At 36.6% G+C, this 26,956-nt stretch overlaps 1 protein-coding gene across 1 annotated transcript in view; it reads right to left on the reverse strand.

Annotated features, from left to right (window-relative positions):
- LOC131439483 (scavenger receptor class B member 1) overlaps window positions 1-26,574 on the reverse strand; it is a 161,615-nt gene extending 135,041 nt beyond the window's left edge. The window contains exon 1 of the mRNA XM_058610548.1: window positions 26,362-26,574. Coding sequence (XP_058466531.1) covers window positions 26,362-26,392 — 31 coding nt within the window. The 5' untranslated portion in view covers window positions 26,393-26,574. The remainder of the gene's footprint in view (window positions 1-26,361) is intronic.
- Window positions 26,575-26,956: the final 382 nt, after the last annotated feature.

Consider the following 26,956-nt stretch of genomic DNA (forward strand, 5'->3'; position numbering starts at 1 on the left):
AGTTCTTTCAGTATGACATTACAACGTAACGACAACTTATTTTTAGCCGACCTAACAACTAGTAGAAACTGCGCTTTTTGAGTCATGCAAGTGGTTAGATGTTAGTAACAATCACTCAAATATCTGGTTGCAAACTAGTAACAAACAAGCTAGCGTAACAAAAATTGTTACTTGGGATTAAAAGTGTCCTTCACTATACGAAGCCGGGTGTCAATTGAAATATTCAAAATTAACAGCGTAACCTTTTTCTGTTATAATTCTGAACCATAAACACTGAGTCACTAGTTTTCACTAGCCAATCACGGCATGCCATCATGATGTCATCCGTTTGATTTCTTTGGAATCTGTAAATATATCTATCTTACGGTTTTAGCTTTAGTTGATAACCAGCTGGCAACGAAACAGATAGGTTGATTAGTGAGTGGATGAGTAAACTGAAAGTTACATCCATTCGCTCGCTGGATATTCGCTTTTGTATGTGTGCGATGTTCTGATGCCGTGTTCATTTGAGTATATTGATTATCAATTAGCTGTTTATTTTGATTATTCAGTAACTAGCAGGTCAATTTGGAACTGTCGGTGATAGTTTTTTCATACCTAATTTAAAGCATTTGTATCTCGATGATTTGTTGGTGGATTTGCCACACTTAACTTGAATCGAAAGCATTACTTCAATATTTTACGCTTAGAAAAGGATTCGTATGTCGTGTGCATACTGGAATCGACATTCAAGAGGTAAAACGGTGGCTTGCTAATGGATTCATTTCATTTTCATTAAACGTGGTTGAATACAATGAACTATCTTTCAGCCTAAGCCCTCAACCGAACGTAACCTAATAGATCAGTTAGAAATGGATATAGTTTTATGAGGCATAACATTGGCAATAAAAATGATTGAAAATGGTAGTCATCTGTAAATCCATCTTCAAATCACCCCTGAGGGGTATTTAATATTGCGGCAATTTTGCTTTTATAATAAGTACTTATAATACTTTAATTTACTGATGTTTAAGCGTGTCAATCAGAGTTTCCTCTTTATCGAAGGTTTTGAAAATTCTTACAATATTACCATTTTTGATACGGGTATGGCGAATTGATGTCAAAATGTAATGATTTGGGCTATTTGATATCGTTCGTTAATACCAATCAGAGTAGCTTGATTTTATACTTCGAATATTCAACAGCATTAGTGATTCCAATTTTACCCTATGTCAATCTGTATTGAAAAATGTACCCAGAAAATGCAGTATAATAGAATGGATAGTCATGTACTACTTTTTTCATTTAATAATCTAATTTTGAAGGCACACTGCTTAAGCTCTAAGATGCCGAGGGCATTTTCTGATTTTAATTAAATATTTACTTAAAACTAGAATAATTTCAATAATAGTGGTGATGTCGCATTTGCGTAATGATGATATATTCTGGTGGATTCTGCCTCCAGGTTATGGTTGGCAATAGTAGGTAGGTTAGTACTTATCCAAGTGCTGCTGGCACATATCGGTGGTGGTCGCATTCTTCTGTCCGTGTGGATTCGCGGGAAACACCATCAGTTCTGAGCTGAGCAAAGGATGATAATCCCATTTGTTTTTCAGTATTCAATCCCTTGAATCGGTTGTAGGCTTGTCGCAATGTGGTGGTCATTAGACTTTTTCGAACAGCTTGGCGTTGATCAGCTGATCGTTGATCAGTTGTTGCTGATGTCGCTTCTAATGCTTCCTGACTGAAAACAATCATGTTGGAATTTGTTGACTCTATTGGTGTTTCTGTTGTTGCTTGTATCGTTTCCTGATTATGAGCATCCATACAAGCATTTTCCTCTTCACTCCATAAACACGATTACGCAATAGCTATTCATTTTGTACTTCATTCTTCAATTCTGACTTATTTCTTGTTTTCACTTTATTATCTCTTGCCTGTCACTCGGTTCTCACTAGCTTGTTTATTCGCAGTACCAGATTTTGCTATATACAAACATGGGTACGTATAACAACCAACAGGAACATTTTGGAAAATCAGAAAAAATATAACAACAGGCTTACCCTAAGAAAATAACATAACAAATAACAATATATCAGAAAACTGGGAAACATATTTTCTCATTTTTTTCGAACACTGGAAAACATATTTTTTCATTCCTTTCTCATATATTTTAAACTTTCTAAAAACCATATCATAGAATGAATACAAGATTTTGTTTACGAATTTGTTTACTGTTAAAAAAAATTGATTATATGTTAACAACCCGCATGAACGGTTACCATAAACCAACTATACCAGATATCGCCAAACGTTAAGGAATATGGTTTGGATGATACACGGTTGTTAGGCTGGTCTGATGGTACTTTTACATGCGGAGCGATTCAAAGATCATCCAAAATCGTTAAAAAAATCCTGATCTTTTTTTTTTCAAACCGCTGTATCTTGAGAACCGTAGCATATAGCAAAATTTTAATAACCATCTTTTTCTTTGAAAATTTAGCGTTCTCCCATAAAATTGCATTGAAAGATATGAAAAATGATTGTCATGATTTGAACTTCAGCTACAACATATAAAAATACATTTTTTGAGATATTCGAATTTTAAATGTTCTTTTTGAAACAAAAAATTTTGTAAACAAAACCGATCGGATCCACCGTTTCTAAAACATATTATATTATTGGAAATTTTCTAGGTATTATTGCTTAGTCCCTTATCGAAAGCATAACTAGAGTAAAAAGGGCAAATTGATGATGCCAATTGTTTCGTTTAGCCAAATCAAAATATACAAAAATAAAATTTCAAAAAAAATATCATGTCATTTGCGGTGAAATTGCTCCATTAAGGAACTGCTTAAAATATTCTCGTTAATAGTTCGAATGTATTTATAATTCATTTTTAATTTATATTTACTACATGATCATTGCCCCTCTGCGTAATCCTTGAAAAGAAAATTTAAATATGCATTAAAAGTTAATATTTTGCTTGATCATATTAAATCAGTTTCAAGCAATTCTACGTGATGATATGATTATTGTTCAGTGTTAACATAGAGATACTAGATGCAAACACAATTATGGGAAAGTTTCCCATGTTTATGGTAAACAATAACTCTAATGAAATAATCGCAATCTATAATTTGAATTTATACTCCAAAAAGTTGATTAGTAGTTGAATAGATGAAATGAAATTCAAACTACTGAATCTACATTCACAATTACAATAACAAACAAATTCACTGCAATATTTTCGGCGTCGCAAACGCGTCAAAAGCGTGAATAGAATACCAACTAGTGTACGTATCGTGTTGCATGACCGTGCGAATGATATATTAGTATCTGAAGGTTCCATGCTATTTGGGTTACAGATACTGCAAAATATCACCTTAGTTATGCATTAGTTCTAATTCTAAGTCTTATATATATATATATATATATATATATATATATATATATATATATATATATATATATATATATATATATATATATATATATATATATATATATATATATATATATATATATATATATATATATATATATATATATATATATATATATATATATATATATATATATATATATATATATACCCTAGCCACCAGTTCAGCACATTATTCCTCGCATCAAACATCGAAGACAGCAAACTCAATCCATGCCAAAACATTATAGCCGGGTCAGCATAATATTCCATCAAAACCACCTCGGACCCAGAGACAGGCGTCCAGTTTCTTTGTAACAACGACCGTGGCCTCGCGGAGTGCTAGATTAAGTAAAGTTCATGTCAATAAACCTTTTTTAAAACTCCAGCTACGGGACTTAATTCAAAAATGTTATATTACACAGGAAAGTGCTAAAACATTAGTGTAAACTTCGACCTCATACAGAAAAAAAAATTTACTTACGACTTACTTTACTATTTATTTATTTATCTATTTATTTATTTATTTATTTATTTATTGATTTATTTATTTATTTATTTATTTATTTATTTATTTGTTTATTTATTTATTTATTTATTTATTTATTTATTTATTTTTTTATTTACATGTAATCAACAGACAATGTGTAGTCCCAATGATTAAAAACTATTCCTATTTCTAAGTATGTTTAAATGAATTCGTTTGAATTCTGCTACGCGTAATGTGAAAATCGAATCCGGCAGATACTCGATTGAAAGTTCGTTGTAGACCAATAATAGCACCGTTATACCCATAATTCGTACGGCTAAGAGGCAATCGAAGAAAGACGTTATTCCGAAGACTGCGTACATTTAAAGAAATTTCGCTGAGGAGTGCAGGGCAGTGTATTTTGTTGTTCAACATGTCGGCGATCAACATAGCACGGGACAAATCACGTCGAATGCCAAGGGTGTCGAGTCCAATCAATAATCCACGGCTTTTGTAGCTAGGCAGCTCGTAAGGGTTATTCTAAGGTAGCTGTCGAAGAGCAAAACGGACGAATCTGCGCTGTATTGATTGTATTCGGTAGGAGCCGTTAAGGTAATATGGGTTCCATATCGTAGAGCAGTACTCAAGTGTTGTACGAATGAGTGAGCAATATAGAGACTTTAAACAATAAATGTCTGTGAAATGTTATGCTATTCTCATTACAAATCCTAAACTACGAGATGCCTTTGCTACAATAAAGTTGATATGCTGCTTGAAAGACAATTGCTCGTCTAGAATTACACCGAGATCCTTAACAAACGTGGTTCTGTTGATCACTACTTCATCAAGGCAGTAGTTGTATCTTATAGGAACTTTTTTGCGTCCGAACGTGATGATTGAGCATTTATCAATTTTCAAAGACATTCGATTTACCTCACATTTACCACAGTTTTCTGAAACTTTTGGAAATAATGAGAAAAATACATCACGCTTGCTTACCTTTTTCGCATCCGGACGACGATTTTGAGGTAGTCAGGTACATATCAGAATCTACTGAACAAATATAAAGATATTCTTCGAATAAAAACTGTTCATTTCTTCTATTGCGACAGACGGAACAGTATGTCGAGGTGAAGTTCTCCCACTAACATCAGTAAGAACAAACCAAGTATAAAGCATGAAACGCTCAGGTCGTCCTCTAATTTGGACTTCGGTCGTCAGGAGGAGCAGTCGGCAGTAGACCTCAAACGCACAGGTCACAGAACCAGTTTTCAGGATTATTTGATTAGCTTTGTGCAATTTTCGCAGTGCAAAATTCGCACAGTGTCACATCTCAAATGGGTTGATGCAATTTTGATCGTTTTTCTGCCAATTGAAGACGTTTGGGCTCAAATGAACCGTATTTGAAATTTGAAACATTTCACAAAATTTGGAGGTCATTTTGAGAAAAATACGCACAAAATCATTCAAAAAGCACAAATATATTGTTCGAAGGTTTCAAACCATTATTAATGCTGAAGATAAATGATTTTGCTATTAATATATTTGCTGAAAGTATAAATAATTGAAAGAAGTTTCGCTTACTTGTAACAGCGATTATGATCATTAGTGGAGTCGCCATTAAATTTTACCGATTGCTCGACTTTCATTGAATCAACGATCGGATACAATATCTTTGCTTCGACTCGATAATACCACAGACAGAAATAGTTTGAAATTGTTCAATACTACTGTTATAGCGATGCGAAGACTCGAAGCGAATGCACCTATTTTCAACTTACCCTGAAAGTCAATCTATCGAACGAAGATAGCAGATCTCACTCTGACGAATAGTTTTTCGCATATGAAATGTCTACTGGAGTTAAGATGAACGATGAAGTGAACATCTCGAATTCAAATGGAATTGTTCTATAAAGTTGAGAGCTGGATGGTTTTGGTTTTTGAGTCAACGGTGACAATTTGACTGTGCCATTTGCACACCTTAATCCTGTTGTCTCTGAATGAAGTTTTAGCCCATTGTGACCAGCGCGGTAAAATTTCAGTTGACCGTCAGCACATCGATACAAATTCATTTGACTTTTGCTGCCATTTTCAAGTGAAGCTCTCGGAATTCATCGTCAGTTGCATAATCGTACCTATTCATTTGAAGTTTTGTTTGCTCAGTTTCAAGTGCTAAGTAGTCTAGCTGGTTCATTGTCTTCGCTGTTGGTAGTGAGCAAGTTCGAATGAATAGAATTATAAATGGAGTAAAGAAATAAAAACGAAAACTGAAGGAGGAAACTATTAAGTTATGTATATTCTGTAATTGATATTTCAGCTATCTGGTTTGCCTTTCATCTATTATCTTGAACCATTTCGAATGTTTACATGAACTACATTTGAAGGCCGCTCTCACACTATTGAAAACGATATTTTGTTACTTCAAGAGATTAACTGACGGTGGTTCTACTGAGCTTTTATTTGAAGAGAATAGATTGAAGAACTGAATACTGCTTATTCGGTACGTCAGCGAACGTTGTGTGTGTCAGAGTGTGAAGTTTACTGCAGTAGAGAGATTGTCAGTGTGTTTCACATTCGGTTTCAATTGCATTGGATGAAGTTTTACTGCACTGATTGTTACAGTAATAATCCATCGTGAAGATAGAGATTCACATTTCTGGTATTTTAAGAAAACAACTAATCATAAGATAATGTGCTCTCGTTAATCACTTTCTTCTCTTATAGTCGTTTTATGACTTATATGACGCTGTGGACAAAGCATTCGCCCTTATTCTGAATAACGAAGTATTGATTTTTCGATCGAATGTGGTTCGATCGAATCATAGCTACCTTTGATTTTGCTAGCGTTGTGGGGAATACAAATGAAATACGAGCGAAATAACGATACGACGTTATTCAGAATAAGGGCGATTATTTGCTTGTTTGCTAAGGGCAACTTGATCTGAGCTGCGTTCCCACAGCGGCAGTTTGTAAAAACTTTGAATGCAAAACCCGGATAAATACATTTGTTTTGGAATAAACGGTTAAGTTTTTGTCCGGATTTTGCATTCAAAGTTTTTTTTAAATAACTATTTATTGGAATATGAACAAAATTAAATTATTAAGATTTAAATTGGGTATTCAGCCACAAGTGGTGACTTTTTATATAGGTATGATTTGGTTATTACCATGAGGACATCATTTGCTTCCGCAGTTCTGAGATTTTTGTGTAGGGAAAATTCTAAACCTACTTGTATTGTATTGGGGAAGAGGAACTTATATACTAACTTACTAACTAATACAGAGAGCGAATCGATTCAATTGAAGATTGCATCGATTTTTGTCGGAATTGCTTATAATATTATGTGACATTACATCTAATGATTCTATATTTGTGAGTCTATGTAACTCATTTGTACTAAACCAGGGAGGACGCTTCAAAATAATTTTCAGAATTTTATTCTGAATCCTTTGAAGCGTTTTCTTCCTGGTGGAACAACAACTTGACCAAATTGGTACTGCATAAAGCATGGCTGGTCTGAAAATTTGTTTTTAAATTAACAATTTGTTTTTTAGACAGAGCTTCGAATTTATGTATATAAGAGGATATAAACATTTAATATATTTATTACACTTTGCCTGGATTCCTTCAATGTGATCCTTGAAAGTGAGTTCTTTGTCATCATCGTTGAACCTAAGCATTTAGCTTGATCAGACCATGTCAATTCCAAGCCATTCAATTTGAGAATGTGATTTTTGTTTAGTTTAAGAAAAGAAGCTCTTGGCGTATGAAGAAAGATAATTAATTGCGTTATTGCTGCATTTGGTTTAATTTTCCATTTTGACAGATAATCACTGAAAATATTTAAACTTCTTTGTAGGTGACTGCAGATCACTCTTAGATTTCTACCTGTGGCTAAAAGACTTGTTTCGTCACAGAATAGCGATTTCTGACAACCAACGGGTAGATTTGGAAGATCAGAAGTGAAAATATTATACAAGATTGGAGCTACGCTCGAACCCTGCGGAACACCGGCTCGTACGGGTAGCAATTCAGATTTACAATTCCGATAGCTAACCTGAAGAGTACGATCAGTTAAATAATTTTGAATCATGTTGATCAAATAATTAGGAAACTGGAAATCAGACATTTTTGCTATTAAACCTTTGTGCCAAACACTGTCGAATGCTTTTTCTATATCTAGAAAAGCAACTCCAGTGGAAAACCCAGAAGATTTATTTGCTTTTATCATGTTCGTAACTCTGACAAGTTGATGAGTAGTTCAATGTTCATGACGAAATCCAAACTGCTCTGGTAAAAAAATTGAATTCTCAATTATATGAGACATCATTCTCAACAAGATATTTTTTTTAAAAAGTTTACTGATAGAAGAAAAAAAACTAATTGGTCGATAACTTGATGTTTCTGCTGTGTTTTTATCAGGTTTGAGGATAGGAATTACTTTAGCGTTTTTCCATCATTTTGGGAAGTAAGCAAATGATTGTTGATTGTTGAAAATTTTAACCAGGAGTCTCAAGGCAACATCGGGAAGTTTTATAATAGGAATATTAAAAATTCCATCATTACGATTACCATCCAACTTCGTCTCAATAAATATTTGAAATTGAAATATGATCATATTTCAGTGAGACTGCATTTTCAATAGGACTCACAACGTTCAAATTAATATTGTGGACTCTCTCGAACTGCTGAGCAAGTTTTTGAGCTTTTTCGCCATTTGTAAGAAGTATTTGATTTCCTTCCTTGAGAGCAGGAGTTGGTTTCTGAGGTTTCTTAAGAACCTTAGAAAGTTTCCAGAAAGTTTAGAATATGGTTTAATTTGTTCAACTTCTTTAGCGAAATTTTCATTTCGCAAAAGAGTAAATCTATGTTTAATTTCTTTTTGTAAATCCTTAACTATGTTTTTCATAGCAGGATCACGAGAACGTTGATATTGTCGTCGACGAACATTCTTCAACCGAATGAGCAGTTGAAGATAGTCATCGATGATAGGAGAATTTAATTTAGTTTGAGCTTTGGGAACTGAAAGATTTCTAGCTTCGATAATGTAATGATTCAAATTATCAATTGCTGTGTCGATATCCGCAGAATTTTCTAAAATAGTTTCATGATTCACATGATTTTCAATGTTAGATCTGTAATCCAACCAATTAGCTCTATGATAGTTGAATATAGAACTAATTGTAATAATATTAGCTTCGTTGGAAAGTCTGAATGTTACAAGGAGATGATCTGAGTCAAAGTCAGCATGTGTAATCGGTTCACAACAAATGTGACTTTGATCTGTTAGAACAAGATCAATTGTAGAGGGGTTTTTGATGGAAGAGAAACAAGTTGGATTACTGGGATGAAGAACTGTGAAATAACCAGCTGAGAGTTAATTCTGAAATATTTTACCATTACTGTTATTTTGCTACAATTCCACTGGACATGCTTAGCATTTAAGTCCCCTATTACGAAAAATTTCGGTCGATATCTTGTGTGTTTTTGCAAATCGCCTTTAAAGAAATATAATTGTTGGCCGGTGCATTGGAATGGCAAATATGCTCCAGCGATGAAATAAATTCCATGAATGGTTTCATCTTCGATTCCCAAGCTTTCAATAACTTTAGTATTGAAAGAAGGTAAAATTCGATGTTTAATTTGCCGTTGGACAAAAATGGCAACTCCACCACCCATTTCAGTAAACCTGTCAAATCGATGAATCACTTAATGTGGATTACTTTCCAATTTGACAATTGGGTCAAGGAAAGTTTCTGTAACAATGGCAATATGAACTTTGAGAACTTTGAGAAAATTATAAAATTCATCTTCACTCGAATTTAAAGATCTAGCATTCCAATTTAAAATATTCAAACAATTATTTAACATCACTGTTAAATTTTAAATTCATTATAAAATTATTTGCAAATTGTCATCCGATTTGAAATGCTTCAAAAAGTGATGAAGTTGAATTCATTCAGATGATCATTTGAAAAAGTTGATACAAGATCAACTTTTTCAAATGATCATCCGAATGAATGAATGGTAGATCATTTTATTTTCAGTTATATCGCCTAAATCGACTTCATTTAATGTAGCGAATGGCATTGAAGGAATATTGGTAGGTAGACTGCCATTAGAAGAATCCGATCTACCTATTGATAAATTGTTTTTGTCAGAAGATGAATTGCAAGGCGTTCCTGTGTTTTGATTATTAGGTGTACAACTCTGCTTCCGCCGTTTTCCGATAGGTGGCTGTACCGGCTGATGCTGGTCAAAACACATAGATGATAAAGCCTTTGAAGTGAGTGTGCACAGTGCCTAACGAATTGTCATTGCCGTTTCAGTGACAGTTGTTCTTGTTTTCGTATTATTCACGCTCGAAAATGTCTGTTTATGTGCCCAATTCTCGCCATTTTTTTTTATTTAAAAAATATTTTATTCAGGCCTATTTGCGTACAAGCTTTACGTGGCCGATTTAGCTGAGTTTTTAGATAATTTTTTTTTGTATTGGATCTCGTTGTCACCCTTTTTCTAGGGGGAGAGGAGCTTCCATTTTCCTGCGAGGATTGAGGGGCAGTTTGTTCGTGGTTCGTCTCGTCATCCATTGCCGTGGTATTGTTGTTGATTTCGTTGCTAGTTGCTGTAGATGCGCCTTATTGTACATTGTTTGCAGTTGCTGGTTGGTTGGATGGTAAGCTGTTAACTGCAGCTGGTGTACTGGGGTTGCTTGGGGTTGATGTGAAGGAAGCACCGTTGTCCTTTGGTATAGTTATCTCCTTGTCCGGTTTATCACATGGCTTGCCGTAGCGAACAGCTTTTTGGCAATATTGACATGTGGCCATCTGATTGTCAAAGGTAACAAGTGATTTGCACGGTATTCTTGTATCCTGACCGAATGTCACATAAGAAGGTATAGGCCTCCTCAAGCGCATGCGTAACAAACGTACGCCATTTAGAATCTTCCACTTTTCTTTTTCGATAGAGCGAATCTCTCCGTATTGGGACATAGTTGCGCAAATATAAGGATCGATGACACTTGAGAGAAGATCATGCACACGCACTTCTATAGCACTATCTTCGATATACACTGGAATGTTGTACTTGATATTTTCATGCTCCACATAGTGCACATTATTATTGTCTTTAGCGAATTGATTGCATCCAACTCTTTATAGAACTGGATATAAACAACATTATTGGTCTTATTGCATTGAAGTAAATGCACACGTTTAATGTCAAGATGCATTTGCTCCTTAAGCAAACCTTCAAGTTCTCGTATCGAAGATCGAATTTTTCACTGTCTGAAGTCAACAATAATTGTATTCTTTCGTACCGACAGTAGTGAACTAAGCGATGGTGATAATTTTCAGATTTTGCTTGAAGATTCGTACAAAATGCAGGATTTTTATTTTTTTTCTTATGAATCGAATACTAACATACAAAAACGTGTGAAAATTTTGTTAAAAAATCGATCAATTATGATTCAATAACTTTCCGTGGTATGTTTGATTGATATTTATGGAGAAATCGTAACATGAAATACCAAATTCGAAGAAGTGAGGTTGGGTACTGTTTCCATATCTGGGATATTCTTTGTTTTTTGGGTTGGATTTTGAGATTAATTGACAAATTATAATCAAAAGTTTTATGACTAGTCTATTTACTCATGTTTTATCATCTAAATCAAATCTGTATGTGAACTGAAAATTTCAAATTTCATCCGAGATTGTCAAGAGTATAGGACAATTTGAAATCATATGTTTGATGACAACACGTGAATAATCGTTTTCCTTACCCATATTTCTAAGGTTTTGCCATCTGCATTCTTTCAAACTCAAGTAAATTGAAAAATTCGTCAAAATTTTTTCTAAATACATGGGATATGTCAAAACAATCACCATAACGCATCTCGTGGTGACCACGCTGATTGGATTGTTCAATTTACTCATGTTTTATCATCTAGATCAAATCTGTATGTGAACTGAAAATTTCAAATTTAATCCCAGATTGTCAAGAGTATTGATGACAACACGTGAATAATGGTTTTTTTACCCATATTTGTAAGGTTTTGCCATCTGCATTCTTTCAAACTCAAGTAAATTGAAAAAATCGTCAAAATTTTTTATAAATACATGGGATATGTCAAAACAATCACCACAACGCTATCTCGTGGTGATCACGCTGATTGGATTGTTCAATTGAGCAATTTGACGTCTCAGTTACTCACACCGATGCAGAGTGCGCAGATCTATTCATATACGAAATTAGAATGTGTGCGAGCCGAAGTCAAAGTTTGTTGTGGGCAGAGATGCCAGATATTTTCATAGAAAATCTGTATTACTTTGCACAAAAAATCTGTATTAATCTGTATTCACTAATAAAATGAAATTCTTACAACAAAATGATGCTAAAAGATGTTATTCCAATAGATTGTGGTTGTAGGATGGTAGATTTTCATAGTTTTTTTTATTTTTTCTCCACAACAATTGAATTGAGTTCCATATATTCATCTAGTTTGAAATTGTTGACATCATTATTTGACATGGAATTTTAACACCAAATATGCAACGTCAAGTCGGGTCATACCACCCCCCTGATATGGAAGCTGGTTCCTGAAACCGAGGCATTTTGTTTTGGTGGCGTTGTTGTCAACAATATTTTAAGCTACTTTCATACCATACAATCACACTGGTGTCAAAAGTTTATTTCTTCAAACCCAATATAAATATAACTCTTGTCTAGTATTCTCTGCAAAACAAGTAATTTGACCTCTTTTTGAATAAGAAAAAAAAGTGGTTTGTTATATTTTGATTATATTCCATCGAAATCATTTCCTTACGTTGGTGCAACCGCATGAAGAAAGATGTGAACACTGCTTAAACACAGCATTTGACAGCGAACTAGAACCAAAAGAACCAAAAATTTCGGCTTCAAGCCAATTGTATGCAGATGACAATCGCACCACCGGGGTGCATACAACTCTCAGTTTGACAGTAAAGTTTCATGATGCCATTCAAATTGATTTCAAATTATAAAATAAATGGAATTCACAACAGAGTTCCATATTAATTTGTGATTTGTCCGTTGATTGATAGACTTTTATCTCGTCACAGGAATCAAATACTTTTTTTCCCTGCTTGCTTTTTGTGAGATCTGTATAAATCTGTATTAAATTGAGGAAATCTGTATAAAATCTGTACTCTGTATTAAATCTGTATGAGCAGGCAAAAATCTGTATAATACTGATAAATCTGTATAAATGGCATCTCTGATGTTGACAGACCTGGAAGTTAGATGGGCGAAGATAAATAATCACCTGGTCGACCTCAACATAGAACGCCTGCTTGTAGTTCTAGAGCTGAGGTATCCCGAAGATTCAAATCTAACCGATAATTAATTCAATCTACTCACCGTGATGGCGTGCTAGACCACGGGGGTCACCCCCATGCGCGTATCAGATTTGAACCTTCTGCTACACTCAGAAAAATCCTCACTTCAGTGCTACGTGAAAACGTATGTGATTTTTATCCATAGAACTTTTCTTGTAATACTTATGTGAAGTATAGATAGCACAGAATGAACTCATGAACTCTTAGTCCACATTTGTATCACGTAATATCTACGTCACTTTTTTCGTAGATTCTATAGAATACTTTTGTGAAATTTATACAAAGTTCATTTAAATTGTGCTGTAAAATTTATTTCATTTGACCAGAATTTTACTTAATAGTCACATTATTTCCATGTAATTGTTACTATAAAGTTCTATATTGAATCTTAATATTGGTATATTGGTATTAAAAACTAATAGATTACATAGTCTGTTGGACATAACATTGCGATAAATTTTGTTCGCACGCAGATATTCTGAAAATTTTACTTTTAAATTCGTTTCTGTTGAATCACTTGCGAAAAATATCAAAAATACAGAATGCATTGTTCTAAATCCTTTCTCCGGAGCAGCTAAACTGAAGCAAACATTGTTCTCTTTAAGGAATGCATTTAGCTGGAACTAGTAGTTCAAAATGAATCGAATGCTTTCAGAAACTTACGGTGATGCTGTTCTGAGTAAAAGAACGTGTCGGGAGTGGTTTCAACGTTTTAAAAATGGTGATTTCGATGGCGAAGACAAACATGATGGTGGAAGAGAAAAAACTTCAAAGATGAATAACAATTTACTACGAGCTCTTAAAACCGGGTGAAACCATCACAGGAGATCGCTACCGAACGCAACTGATGCGCCTTAGTCGCGCGCTAAAAGAAAAGCAGCTACTATATCCAGAGCGACATGACAAAGTCATCCTCCAACACGACAATGCTCGTTCTCACGTCGCAAAAGTGGTCAAAAAGTACCTGGGAACGCTGAAATGGGAAGTCTTGCCCTACACGCCGTATTCTCCAGATGTCGCCCCTTCTGACTTCAACCTATTACGTTCAATGGCACACGGCCTGGTATGTCAACATTTTCAATCCTTCGAAGAGTTGGAAAAATGGATTGCTTCATGCATAGCGTCAAAAAAGGACTCCTTTTTTTGAGCCGGGATCCGAAAAATTCCGGAAAGATGGGAGAAAAATGTCGCTAGCGACGGGCAATAATTTGAATAACACATCTGTAAGCACTTTTTCGCAATAAAGCTTTAAATTTGGGAAAAACGGCGGAAGCAAAGTTGTACACCTAATATTTACATTAGAAGAATTAAGTGGAAGATTTCTACCTGTTACACTAGCGTAACTGACATTAGAAGAAGATGATGACGAGGTCGATCTACATGTCAATAAATTGTTTTAATTAGAAGACGAATTGGAAAGCGTACCTGTTTTTATGTTTTAAATTCGAAGAAATAAGTGCCTTAGAAGAATTAGGCGTGGCATTTGTAACGGTTTTTTGATTTTCAGGTATGTTCTGTAAATTTAAGGACGTTGTTTTGACGTGTTGTCTAAGCGAACGAGCGTTTAAATTTTTTTCCCTGACAGGACATTTCAAATAATTGGATTCATAAATTCCACCGCAATTTAAACATGGAAATTTATCAGTGGTTTCATTCATTGGACAAACGTCTTTCGATTGCGATTTACCACAATTCAAGCACCGTATATCCATATAACAATTTTTGGTTCCATGGCCGAAGCCTTGGCAACGACAACATTGCGTTAAGTTTGCAATACGATTATGCCGTTTATAATGTTCTCAATAAATTTTAATGTGGAAAATGAAACGTACTTTTTCTAAAGTTTTCAAATTGTTTACGTCACTTCGATTGAACTGTATTAAGTAAAGTTCATGGGAAATTTCAGAGCGTGGTTTAGAAGTACCATCCGCTCTTTTTTTCATAAGTATTACTTGGGAAGGGCAAAACCAAGCAATTCTTTTAGTTCTTTTTAATTTCATCAGTACTTTGGTCATTTGATAAGCCTTTCAAGACTGCCTTGAAGGATCTGTCTGATTTTATATTATATGAATGAAATGTATGAAGTTTCCCGGACAAATTGTGATTTATTCCGTATTGAATTATTATTTGCCTTAGGCTTGTTGCCTTTCCGGTTGAACGCAGGCATTTTTGAAATGAATGAAATTTGAAATTAATTTAACTAGGCTAAATTAGTCTTCGATTAGACTCCTAGTTTGAAAAAGTCTTGATAAAGATTGATTTTGTGGTAGTCTTGATAAAGGCTGATTAGTTCGAAGAATAGTTCTTTGAATAGCTAGCCTAAAAAAAGGCTGATTAATTAGTCTTGAAAAAGACTGATTATATTAGAATAACACTCTGTGTATAGCCTTGAGAAAGGCTGACTAATCGTTAGGCTTTAAAAAGACTGTTAGTGATTCAGGTAGCCTTGAAAAAGACTGAAGCATTGAATCAATGAAACTCTAGGTAGCCAGAAAAAATTTCCAGGAGCCAAGAGCTATAAGCGTGCGGTACGAACGACTGTTCAACATTTTGTCCGGTTCTTGCAGAAAGAATGTTTCTAAGCGATTCTTGCATTGCAAAATCCATGCCCGGTTTTTGCTCTCAATGTTTTTATCCGATTTTTGCATTCAAAAATACTTAAACGGGGTTTCCAAACTAAGTTGCACTTATCCGATTTTTGCTTTCAGCCGTTCATATGAGAGTTGGATTGATATGAGAAAAGCTTCATGGTGGATTAAAATAGGTTTTTATACTATCGTTCTATAGGCAATTTCATACACACTACGCTATATTTCCGGAACCGAAAACCGGAGTGCACTTTTTCTTCATTTTATTTACGGATTTCACCCCGTTACTTCCTAACCAGAAGTTCAATCCGGGAAGATTCAATAGCAAACTATGGGACTAAGAGAACTTTCATTTGAACCTAAGTTTGTAAACATCGGTCCAGCCATCTCCCTAGATTGTTGCAATTACCGCGCAATCACATTGCTGAACGCTGCCTACAAGGTACTCTCTCAAATCTTTTGCCGTTGTCTGTCACCAATAGCTAAGGAATTCGTAGAACCGTACCAAGCGAGATTTACTGGAGCCCGCCAGTACGGTTCATATATTCGTGAAAAGACAAGTACTCCAGAAGTGTCGTGAATACAACGTACCCACGCATCGCCTATTGATTGAATACAAAGCGACATACGTACCCACGCATCGCCTATTGATTGAATACAAAGCGACATACGACACAATCGATCAAGAACAGCTATGGCAGATTGTGCAAGAATACGGTTTTCCGGATAAACTGACGCGATTGGTCAAAGCAACGATGAATAGAGTGATTTGCTACGTCCGAGTATCTAGGACGCACTCGAGTCCCTTCGAATCTCGGAGGGAACTACGGCAAAGTGATTGACGCTCGACACACGAGTGGTGCGATTTTCTGAAAGTCCGTATAGCTTTTTGGCTTCGCTGAAGATGGTATTCTGAGACGCAACATTGAGAAGATGATGAAAACATACATCGGACTGAAAGCTGAAGCTAGGCGTATTGTACTGGCCATAAAGGCATTAAAAACAAAATACATGAGAGGAAGAAGCTCTAGAGAATAAACACTACGCCTCCCACCACGAATATTGATAGACGGTGACGATATCGAGGTGGTTGACGAGTTCGTGTATTTGTGCTCACTGGTGACCACCGATAATGATACCAGTAGAGAAATTTAGAGGCTTTTTTGGCATCGTGCGTACTTTGGACGCAGAAAAACCCTTCGATCGAGAAAAGTACGCCACCGCACGAAATTGACCGTCTACAAAACGCTCATTGAACCGGTTGTTCTCTATGGTCACGAGACCTGGACTATGTTGACAGAGGATCTACGCGCCCTTAGTGCGAGGTGCTGAGGACCATCTATAGCGGAGTACAGATGGAAGACGGAACGTGGAGACGGCGTATGAATCACGAATTGCAACAGCTACTAGGCGACATCTGATGCTTTCATGACGTTACATGGATTGAAGCAGAGCGACGCACTCTCAAATCTGTTGTTTAATATAGCACTCGAATGTACCATACGAAGATCCGGCGGGCAAAGGAACGGAACCATCATCAATATGTTTCACATGCTTCTTGGTTGTGCGGACGACATTGATATTATTAGTGAGGACCGTAGAGCTGTGGAAGAGGCTTTTGTGCCCTTCAAGAAAGAAGCTGCGAGAATAGGGTTGACGATAAACTAAGTACATGGTGGCTGGTAGAGAACGAGGCAGCCCGAACGGTGTAGGACCCGTGGTGGAGATTGATGGCGTACAATTCGAGGTTGTTAACGAGTTCATATGTCTTGGAACACTAGTGACATGCAATAATGATATTAGCCGCGAGGTAAAAAGGCGTATTGCAGCTGTTAATAAGGCTTTCTACCGGCTTCGTTGATACTACCAGTTTTCCTATACAGCCACGAATCATGGTCGTTGAAGGAAACAGATGTTCTAGTACTCGGCGTCTTTGAGAGAAAAATCCTGTGCTCAATACTCGGCGGCAAAGAAAAGATTGGAGAATGGTGCAGACGCATGAATCATGAGCTGTACCAAGTATACAAAGATGCGGACATTGGAAGGCTTATAAAACACGGCAAACTACGGTGGGCTGGACATGTAACAAGAATGCCAGAAGAGAGAATGGTCTACGTGATGTGCAGCAGAGAAGCTCAAAGAGGTCGTCGACCGCGGGGTAGACTTCGCACTCGCTGGCTGTGCGCAATCGAAGAGAATGCACGCGCAGTGAGTGGCTGGCGACGAGCTGTAATGGACCGAGTTTTGTGGAGACGTATGCTTGATACAGAAAATGACACACCAAGACTATAACTGTTAGGTAAAGTAAGTAAGCGGAAACAGAGCACTAAATTGAAACTATTGTCACCAATGAGCACAAAATTTCTATATTTCAATGATCCAGTTAACTGTACGGTTTGAATGTAAAAGAGAAAGTTTATTTACTGAAGTAAACCTATTTATACATTTTATTGAATTATATTATTGTTTGGAAAGGAGAGAGGAGGAACGAACTTGGACCGGGTACTGACACATGAGACCGAAACCAAATCGGAAACGCTCAGAATTCGGGATTACCAGCGTAAAGCGAAAAAATGTGACCGCGCGTTACTGTCCTATTACTTTTTATGTTTGTTCATATAATAATGGATACATGATATCTTCTGTTCTTAGCATATTAAATACAAGAGAATATAGACCGGTCAAGCGTCTAGGGATCGACGATTAAAAATCCTTGAGACACCGGCTCAATCAGGAAGCGGACCATTTTCCATCGATCTAGATGACTCACCTTGAGATGGGTGATTTCCGGTTCCGGTAACATGTTGAGAGGTTGACCAACCAAGAAATGCCCCGATGTGAGGGCTTCGAAGCTTTCAGAATTCGAGGATAGAGTGCAGAGAGGTCTCGAGTTGAGACAAGCCTCTACTTGAGACAATAGTGTTGATAATTCTTCGTATGTTAGATTGTTATCTCCAATAATCGGCCGAAGCAGCTCATTTGCCCTTTTAACAGCGGCTTCTCAAATGCTACATGGATGCGGGCTGGCAGGCGTTATGAATCGCCAGCGAATTCCGAGATTTGAGAAGTAATGTTCCTTTCCTCTAGCGTGGTTAGTTGTGATTGCGTAAATTTCCTGCATTTGTCGATTGGCACCTACCAGATTTGTGCCGTTATCGGCCCAAACCTCGCTACAATAACCGCGTCGTGAAATCATCCTTCTAAATGATCCCAAAAACGTATCAGTGCTTAAATCACCTGCGACTTCCAAGTGAATAGCCTTGGTTGAAAAGAAGATAAAAAATACGATGTATCCCTTCATACACCGTGCTTCAAGAGTATTACTGCAACGTACCATTATCGGACCAGCATAGTCCACCCCTACATGAGCAAAAGGGCGACATGCTGTCACTCGAGCTGCTGGTAAATTTCCCATTAGCTGTTTCGCCGTCTGAGCTTTCTGTCTACAACACGACAAACATTTTCGGATCACCTGTTTGATCACTACCTGGCAACCTTGAATCCAATAACGTTGGTTAAATGTTGCTGTCATCGAAATTGGCCCGGCACGGCAATTGTTTACATGAATTTCCTCCATCAGTAGTTTAGTGAAGCGATTGGTTTTCGATAATATTATAGGATGTTTAACATCGCAGACATACAACGACTGTTGCAATCGTCCTCCTACCCTCAACGTACCGGCGTCATCGAGAAACGGATACATGTTTAGAATTCCGGATTTGACGGGAATTTCATCCCCACGAGCAAGTACTATTATTTCGGTTGCGCCAGTCGAACAAATTTCATCCGAGCCTGATGCAGTTCCGAGGGTAAAATTGAACCAGCAGGCCGCGATGAGACTGGATCGTTGTTCTATTATTTGTTTTTCAATGACATTGGTTCTTACTGGAAGACTAACGGTAATATTTAGTGTTTTATATCGCTTACGTACCTCCAGTGTATCTTCATTGTTATTGTAATCAGGTACTTCTCGATTCCACGTGGATGAATCTTCGTACAGCCAAGCAGGCTCTGTTCACCAGAGCGGGTGGTAGACTAGATCGGACGGGAAAATGCCCCGCGAAGCACAATCTGATGGATTATTCTTTGATGTGACGTGCTTTCTCGACAAGACGTCTAAAATCAAAGAAGTTCTGTTCGCTACATGCGTGTCCCATTTTCGGGGGTGATCGGATAGCCACCGCAAGACTATAGTAGAGTCTCTCCAGGCATACCGCTCGATATTGAATCACTCCAATGGTTCTGCAACTTGCTTCATAAGTTTCGCCAACAGTTCAGCTGCGTTAAGCTCCAAACGTGGTATAGAAATTTGTCTAACTGGAGCAACATTCGTTTTTGCTGCTTTCGTTTTTGCTGAACCTCGTTGTAATCTACTGATCGTAAATAGACTACAGAAGCATCCGAAAAATCGTGTAGCAGCACATTGCCATTGTAGTTTGCTTCCCATCTCGGTATTTTGATTTGTTATAGCTGGTGTAGTGTTTCCTTAACTTCGATCCACTCCTCTTTGATGGTGGACGGCAGTAAATCGTGTCAATTGAGATCGTAGAGCCAACATTTTTGATAAAGGATTTTGACTCGTACAATCACCGGTGCAAACCATTCGAATGGGTCGAATAGTTTGGCTGAATCGGATAATAGTTGATGTTTCGTATTCGGTCTATCGATTGGCATAGTAATAGCATAGAGCTTTCACTATGTTACTTTCATCGGGAAATTGAATTGGCATCGAACTGTTAATTGTATCTGATAATGACTCTAAGACTGCTGCTGAGCACCATTTACGGGGGGTAAAACCAGCATCACTGAGAATTTCGTTGATCTGTTTAATGAGCTGTTTCGCCCCATTGACTGAGTCAGCATCGGACGTTAAGTCATCGACGTAGATATGCCTTTTGATTCGCTCAGCAGCTTCTGGGTATATCATCTCGTAAACTTCTGCTGCTTTGTGCAGCGTTGCCATCGCAAGGAATCCTGATTTCTTTAAACCGTAAGAAACTATCAAAAGACGCAAGTGCTGTACGGGTTTATCAGCCACACGATACGTAAATAATCAGTGTCGTCAGAGTGTATCAACACCTGACGATACATCTTCTCGATGTCCGCTATAAATACTACTGGATAGGATCTAAAGCACAATAGTACTTCGAACAGGTCTGCGTTTATGTTTGGTGCATCCAATGGGGGCGGCCCGTTTGGCATAAGGTCATTTGGCTTAATACCGTTTGGCATAACGCTGTTTGGCATAATGGTTATTTGGCATAACAGTTATTTGGCATAATGGTCTTTTGGCGTAATGGTCATTTGGCATAATCCCATTTGGCATAATGCCATTTGGCATAGTAATAATTGGATTTGCAATAATTTAATCTAATGAAAATTTTCGTTTGTGTTTCGATCTATTGATGTTGTGCAAGGAAAACTCGAACAAAATATGTGAATTTTATATCCGGTCCAAATATTTCGATAATATTAGGTGAAATAGCATTATTATTTTTTATTTTTAAAATTCTGTAGTAAATAGCACACTATCATTTTATACAAGCAACTAGTGCTAGCACAATATTCTGTTCATCATAGATGATTCAGGTCGAGACGGCCGAAGGCCGCGAGTGCGCCGGCGACCCGCCGTCGGAAGCGCCGGCCACTGCGGGGGGGCAACGCCCCCGCAGAAATCACCTATGTCTAGTTGCGGGCGTTTGCCCGGATTACCCAAAGCTAGGAGCTATCCCTTAGTTAAGTCCGAACGAGCGGCAGCGAGGTCGGACAGCAGGTCATTAAAAACGATGCGGCGTAGCCGCATTAGACCTTTTCAAATTGCACTAAATTAGAACAATTTCTATTAAGCAGCATGTTCATCTGTTATGCCAAATGACTATTATGCCAAATGACCATTATGCCAAATGACCATTATGCCAAATAACCATTATGCCAAACAGCGTTATGTTAAACGGTATTATGCCAAACGACTTTATGCCAAACGTGGTAGCCCCCATCCAATAAAACGTCATTTAGGAACAATTCAACCACTTTTTGTTCATCCTTAGTTAGTTGTTTGGAACGGTGTAGTTCCTGATCTTCCCAAAACAAACGTAAAGTACGATCAATATCAACCTCCGGGTGTAAGTTGATGATTGAATGGTGAGTACCGAGCAAAGTCAAACATCAAAACGAATTGAAATCTTATTATGATAGCAACATCACATTGAAATCTTAATCTTGATCTCAACTCATCAATTTTTCAATAACAACTTAATAACTGCATCAAAATAGGACTAGTTCCATTAGGCGATACAAAAATGCAAAAATAAATTATTCCTTTAATTCTATGTTGCGTTTTACAAAAATGCTTACTGTGGCAGTTGTCCGGAACCATAACCGTGATCAAGGAAAAGATTTTTGTCAACACTGTTGCAGCTTTTACACCAATATTTTCGCTTGCGAGATTATTGTTGTAGCACCACACATCTGGAGGCAGTGTTGGTGATTGCCGAAAATTTCACAGAAGCTGCTATATTGCTATCTATATTGTATTCAACATTTTCAATCCGGTAGAAGATGCTACAAGCACTCGAGTCATTCAATGCATGAACCGCGAGTGAATTTTTTTCATTCCTTCGCTCCACTTCATACTCTGAATATTTCTCGGCCCTTAAAAAAATTACAGTCTGATAATGATCGTTGCTGTGTGGAATTTCCCAAGAAACAATCGCAAATTGACAATTATCGCAGAAAATCGAATCGATGATTCAACTTGATGATTTTCATACTAGGTTGCAATATTTCAAAACCCTTGTGTGGAACATTCACATACATTTTCATAGCCACAACTTATACAAAGATTATATGCACATAGTTAGAATAAGCGGCAATAGTAAAATGATTCTATCGCAATTATCAACTGCCTATGTAGAATCGGATCGCGAAACGAGAATAAGCGACCGTTTGTTGATCCCCACAGCGGCGTGCAAACCTTTGATTCTCAGAAATGTCATCGAGAGAAATTCGCTCTCGCACTGGTGTCGATTCTATGTTAAATGAGCCATGCCGGGTTTTTGTTGTTGCGATGATTTCGAACTCTCTTTTATGGCACTGATTCAATCGTTGAAGAGTTGCCAAAGAACGTTCTTTGATACGATAAAAGCCATCCTTGTCTGGAGGACATTGGATAGGTTGGTGATCATTGGTGCCACGTTTATCTGAAGCTAGTTAATTTTCTTTAGCGATCTCCTGGTATACTGAGCTTTCACCAGATTCGGCCAAAAGCCCTCTTTCTCTTTCGAGGACGAATAGTGGCTTGGGCATTCCCATCTCGACATAGTAACATTCGGTTCATTCAACCATACACTAATATGACCTACCAATTTATTTACGATTCTCTATGAAGATTTGAATTTTGGAAAAAATATACTAGTAAACGAACTTGAATAAAATGCAGCATATCTTTTATGGGATTATCAATGGTTGGTTTATTTGGTTACGGATTCTCATGGTCGGCAAACTAGAGAAATTAACTAGCAAATATAACGAGCATAGCTTATGAAAAAAATTCTTGAAATCACCATTTTTACACTAAGCACTCTACCTCCGGAAGCAGGGGTTTAAGCCGAATGAAAATTGGAAGTTTGTGGAAATCGGTTTAGCCATCTCCGAGAAAAGTGAGTAACATTTTTTTCACATTTTTGCCTTTCTCATAAAGAAAGGCTATACAATCGATGCAAAGACCGACTTTTGAACCGAGGCCCGAAGGGCCGAATGTTATATACCATTCGACTCAGCTCGACGAACTGAGCAAATGTCTGTGTGTGTATGTGTGTGTGACAAATATTGTCACTCACTTTTCTCGTAAATGGCTGAACCGATTTTCACAAACTTAGATTCAAATTAAAGGTCTCATAGTCCCATACAAAGTTCCTGAATAACATTTGGATTCGACTTCAGCTTCCGGAAAAGTGTGAAAATAAAGTAACTCACTTTTCTAAGATATGGCTAAACAGATTCTCAAAAACTTGTATTCAAATGAAAGGACTCACAGTCCCATACAAAGTTTATGAATTTCATTTGGATCTGACATCCCGTTCCGGAATTACAGGGTGATCTGCACCAAAAATGTGAAAATAATGTCACTCACTTTTCTCGGAGAAGGGTAAACCGATTTTCACAAACTTAAATTCAAATGAAAGGTCTCATAATCCCATACGAAGCTCCTGAATGTATGGTTGAATGAACCGAATGTCACTATACCGATATCCAGCGTTCGGTTCCGGAAGTATCGGCAATAATAATCAAATTTGATAAAATGGAGCTCACTTCACTTTTTCACATATGATTGAATAGATTTTCACTAACTTAAATTCAAATGTAGTATATCAATGTAGTAGTATTACAAAACAGAAATCTTCAAAACTATTTGCTGAACTTTCCAAATTGTAGTATTTCGGGGAATTCCTGCTGTAATGTACAGGAGAAAATGAAAATGAGAAAGGCATCATTACACCACTAGGTGCATTAAAATAGGTTTTTCACATTTTTAATGCATTATTTCCACATTTGTGGTGCATATCACCCTGTAATTCCGGAACCGGAAGTTGGATCAAAATGAAATTGAGGTACATTATAAGGGGCCATGAGACCTTTCATTTGAATCTAAATTTGTGAAAATTGGCTAAACCATCTTCGAGAAAAGTGAGTGATACTTTTTTCACAATTTTTTTTTGCATATCCAAATTAAATTCAGGAACTATGTATGGGGCCATGAGACCTTTCATTTGAAGCTAAGTTTGTGAAAATCGGTTAGCCAGCTCTGAGAAAAGTGAGTGATAATATTTGTCACACACACACATACACACACAGACATTTGCTCAGTTCGTCGAGCTGGGTCGAATGGTATATGACATTCGGCCCTCCAGACCTCGGTTCAAAAGTGGGTTTTTGCAGTGATTATGTAGCCTTTCTGTATGAAAAAAGCAAAAACCCAAAACCGGTTGGTATGTACCAATTGCTTACATCAATTTTAGTAGACGAGACTGAGCCTGTCACTTGATGCGTCAAAAAACACTCCATCTCTTCGCAGAAACTGGTGTAGTTTCATAACCCTACATGTAACGTTTTATGTACTTATATGAAGTTCGAGTTTCACTCTCTCAGATTTCAGATGTCGACAGCTTATTCATGTTAATACTCTACACAGAAAGAAAAGATGAAACTTACACGACATGTAAACCAATCGTACTATTAAACAGACATCAGTTGAAACGAAAATCTGATTTAAAACCATGATTGATGTAAAATTACATTGAAATGCATTTACTTTTTCATCGAACAAGGCTGTATATTTACAAATCGCTTAGTTTTGTAATGTAACATTCCATTAAATTACCTGCTCCAAATATGTGCATGAAAATAAATGTAAATTCACAAAATATTTTTATCTGTGTAGTAGCTTACTAGCGTCTTCTAGTAAAACAGTTTTCAATTTGTCTATCCTCCACCAACTTATTGAAAAAAACTGATCGATAACATCACTCTCTTACACAATTCTGGTTTTCAGTTACTGAAGACTACCTTGTAGAAGCAATCACCGTTTAGTCAATCATTTAATAGATATAGAAACACTAGAACACGTTCTTGAAGAAACCACCTGAATGAGTCAACAAGAATCTCCAACACTGAAATGCACACTAGCGTCACCAATTGGAGAATTTTAAACTACTGTTTACACTACTCGATCTGTTTTGAACTCTGGGACAAAAACACCAACATTCCATATCATCAGGGTTTAGAAATATCACATAATAAATTTTCTATCGTCAAATTGTGAACCCACTAGCGCCATTCTGGGGACAAGTTTTCAACTAACATGGCTTTCATAATGTATACTCTGACATTCCTATCAACTTTCCAACAAACAAAACCGCTCTATATCATTTAGTTTTTTTATAAGAGCATAATTCTGATATTTAAAATGTGTATTCAAGCATACTAACTACATCTGATGGAGTGATTCCGAGTTAAAACATTTGCTGTTTGACAAACTTTAAATATCCGCACTCTACAAAACAGCTTACAGTTAAGTAAGTGCCAGTAGTTTTTTTTTTTTCGTGGATTTAGCATCGCTTTTGGATTGTTTTTTTTTTAAATTGCTTTAAAATTTTCCATACAAGAGTAACTCTATTTAAGGAAATGTTGTTGATGTTTTAATGTTATAAACAACAATAGCTGATTCTAGCGGGATCTAAAAATTTTCGCGTGACGACCAGAAGGTTGAGTGTAAAACTATAAACAGTATAGTTACTTCTACCCCTTCAAGAAAAGGGAACGAAACCGAAACAACAATGATAATGAATGATAGCCAAAAATCCCCGCTACATTCGTGCACATGGATACGTGCATTGAAGTATGGCACGGAAAACCAATAGCCTAAAATAAATATGATCAGTGCATAGGAATGTATTTAATATATAAATGTTTTACTATTCATTTGTACAGATTTGGGTCTGTGTAGTTATGATTGAAAATAAACTTACAAAGCTTCAAGTGCTTTCCTCTGAAGAACATGTTCACTATTTTCTTTTTAGGTCAATAGTATTTCATTGAAACGATCATAAGCTTTATATTCAGTAGAAGTTGATAATGGGAACGAAACTAGCGTTATAGATGAGCACTTCGAAAGAATCGCGATTAGAAAATAAATGAGTAACTTTGTCAATCATCCACTTAACAAATGTACCAATAACATCTGCTTTTTCTTTATAATGGTAAAGCGAGAAATATGGACAAACAAAAACACCACAACATGCGTGTTATACAAAAAGGTTTCGCAGATATAAATGGTAACAAAACATGAAACTTTGTTTTCTGATAATTTACTTAAGATTCGGTCACATTAGCTGAACAGAAACAAAACCTAGGCGGTTCATATTTTGGATCCAACAAGCGCAACCACAACTGGCTAGAGAACTGCTCTAGTCAACCACCATGTGAAAACTAAGCAGCGGTCAGTATAACTCAACTCTCTTCAATACAGGTAAGTGGGCAAAAACCGCAACTACGGAATTTAACGAACACATTATGTTAAGCCAACTTGTGCGTTCGAAATAAGGAAGGAACATTCATATCAAT

The sequence above is a fragment of the Malaya genurostris genome, chromosome 3 (genome assembly GCF_030247185.1).
Source record: "Malaya genurostris strain Urasoe2022 chromosome 3, Malgen_1.1, whole genome shotgun sequence".
NCBI classification, from domain to species: domain Eukaryota; kingdom Metazoa; phylum Arthropoda; class Insecta; order Diptera; family Culicidae; genus Malaya; species Malaya genurostris.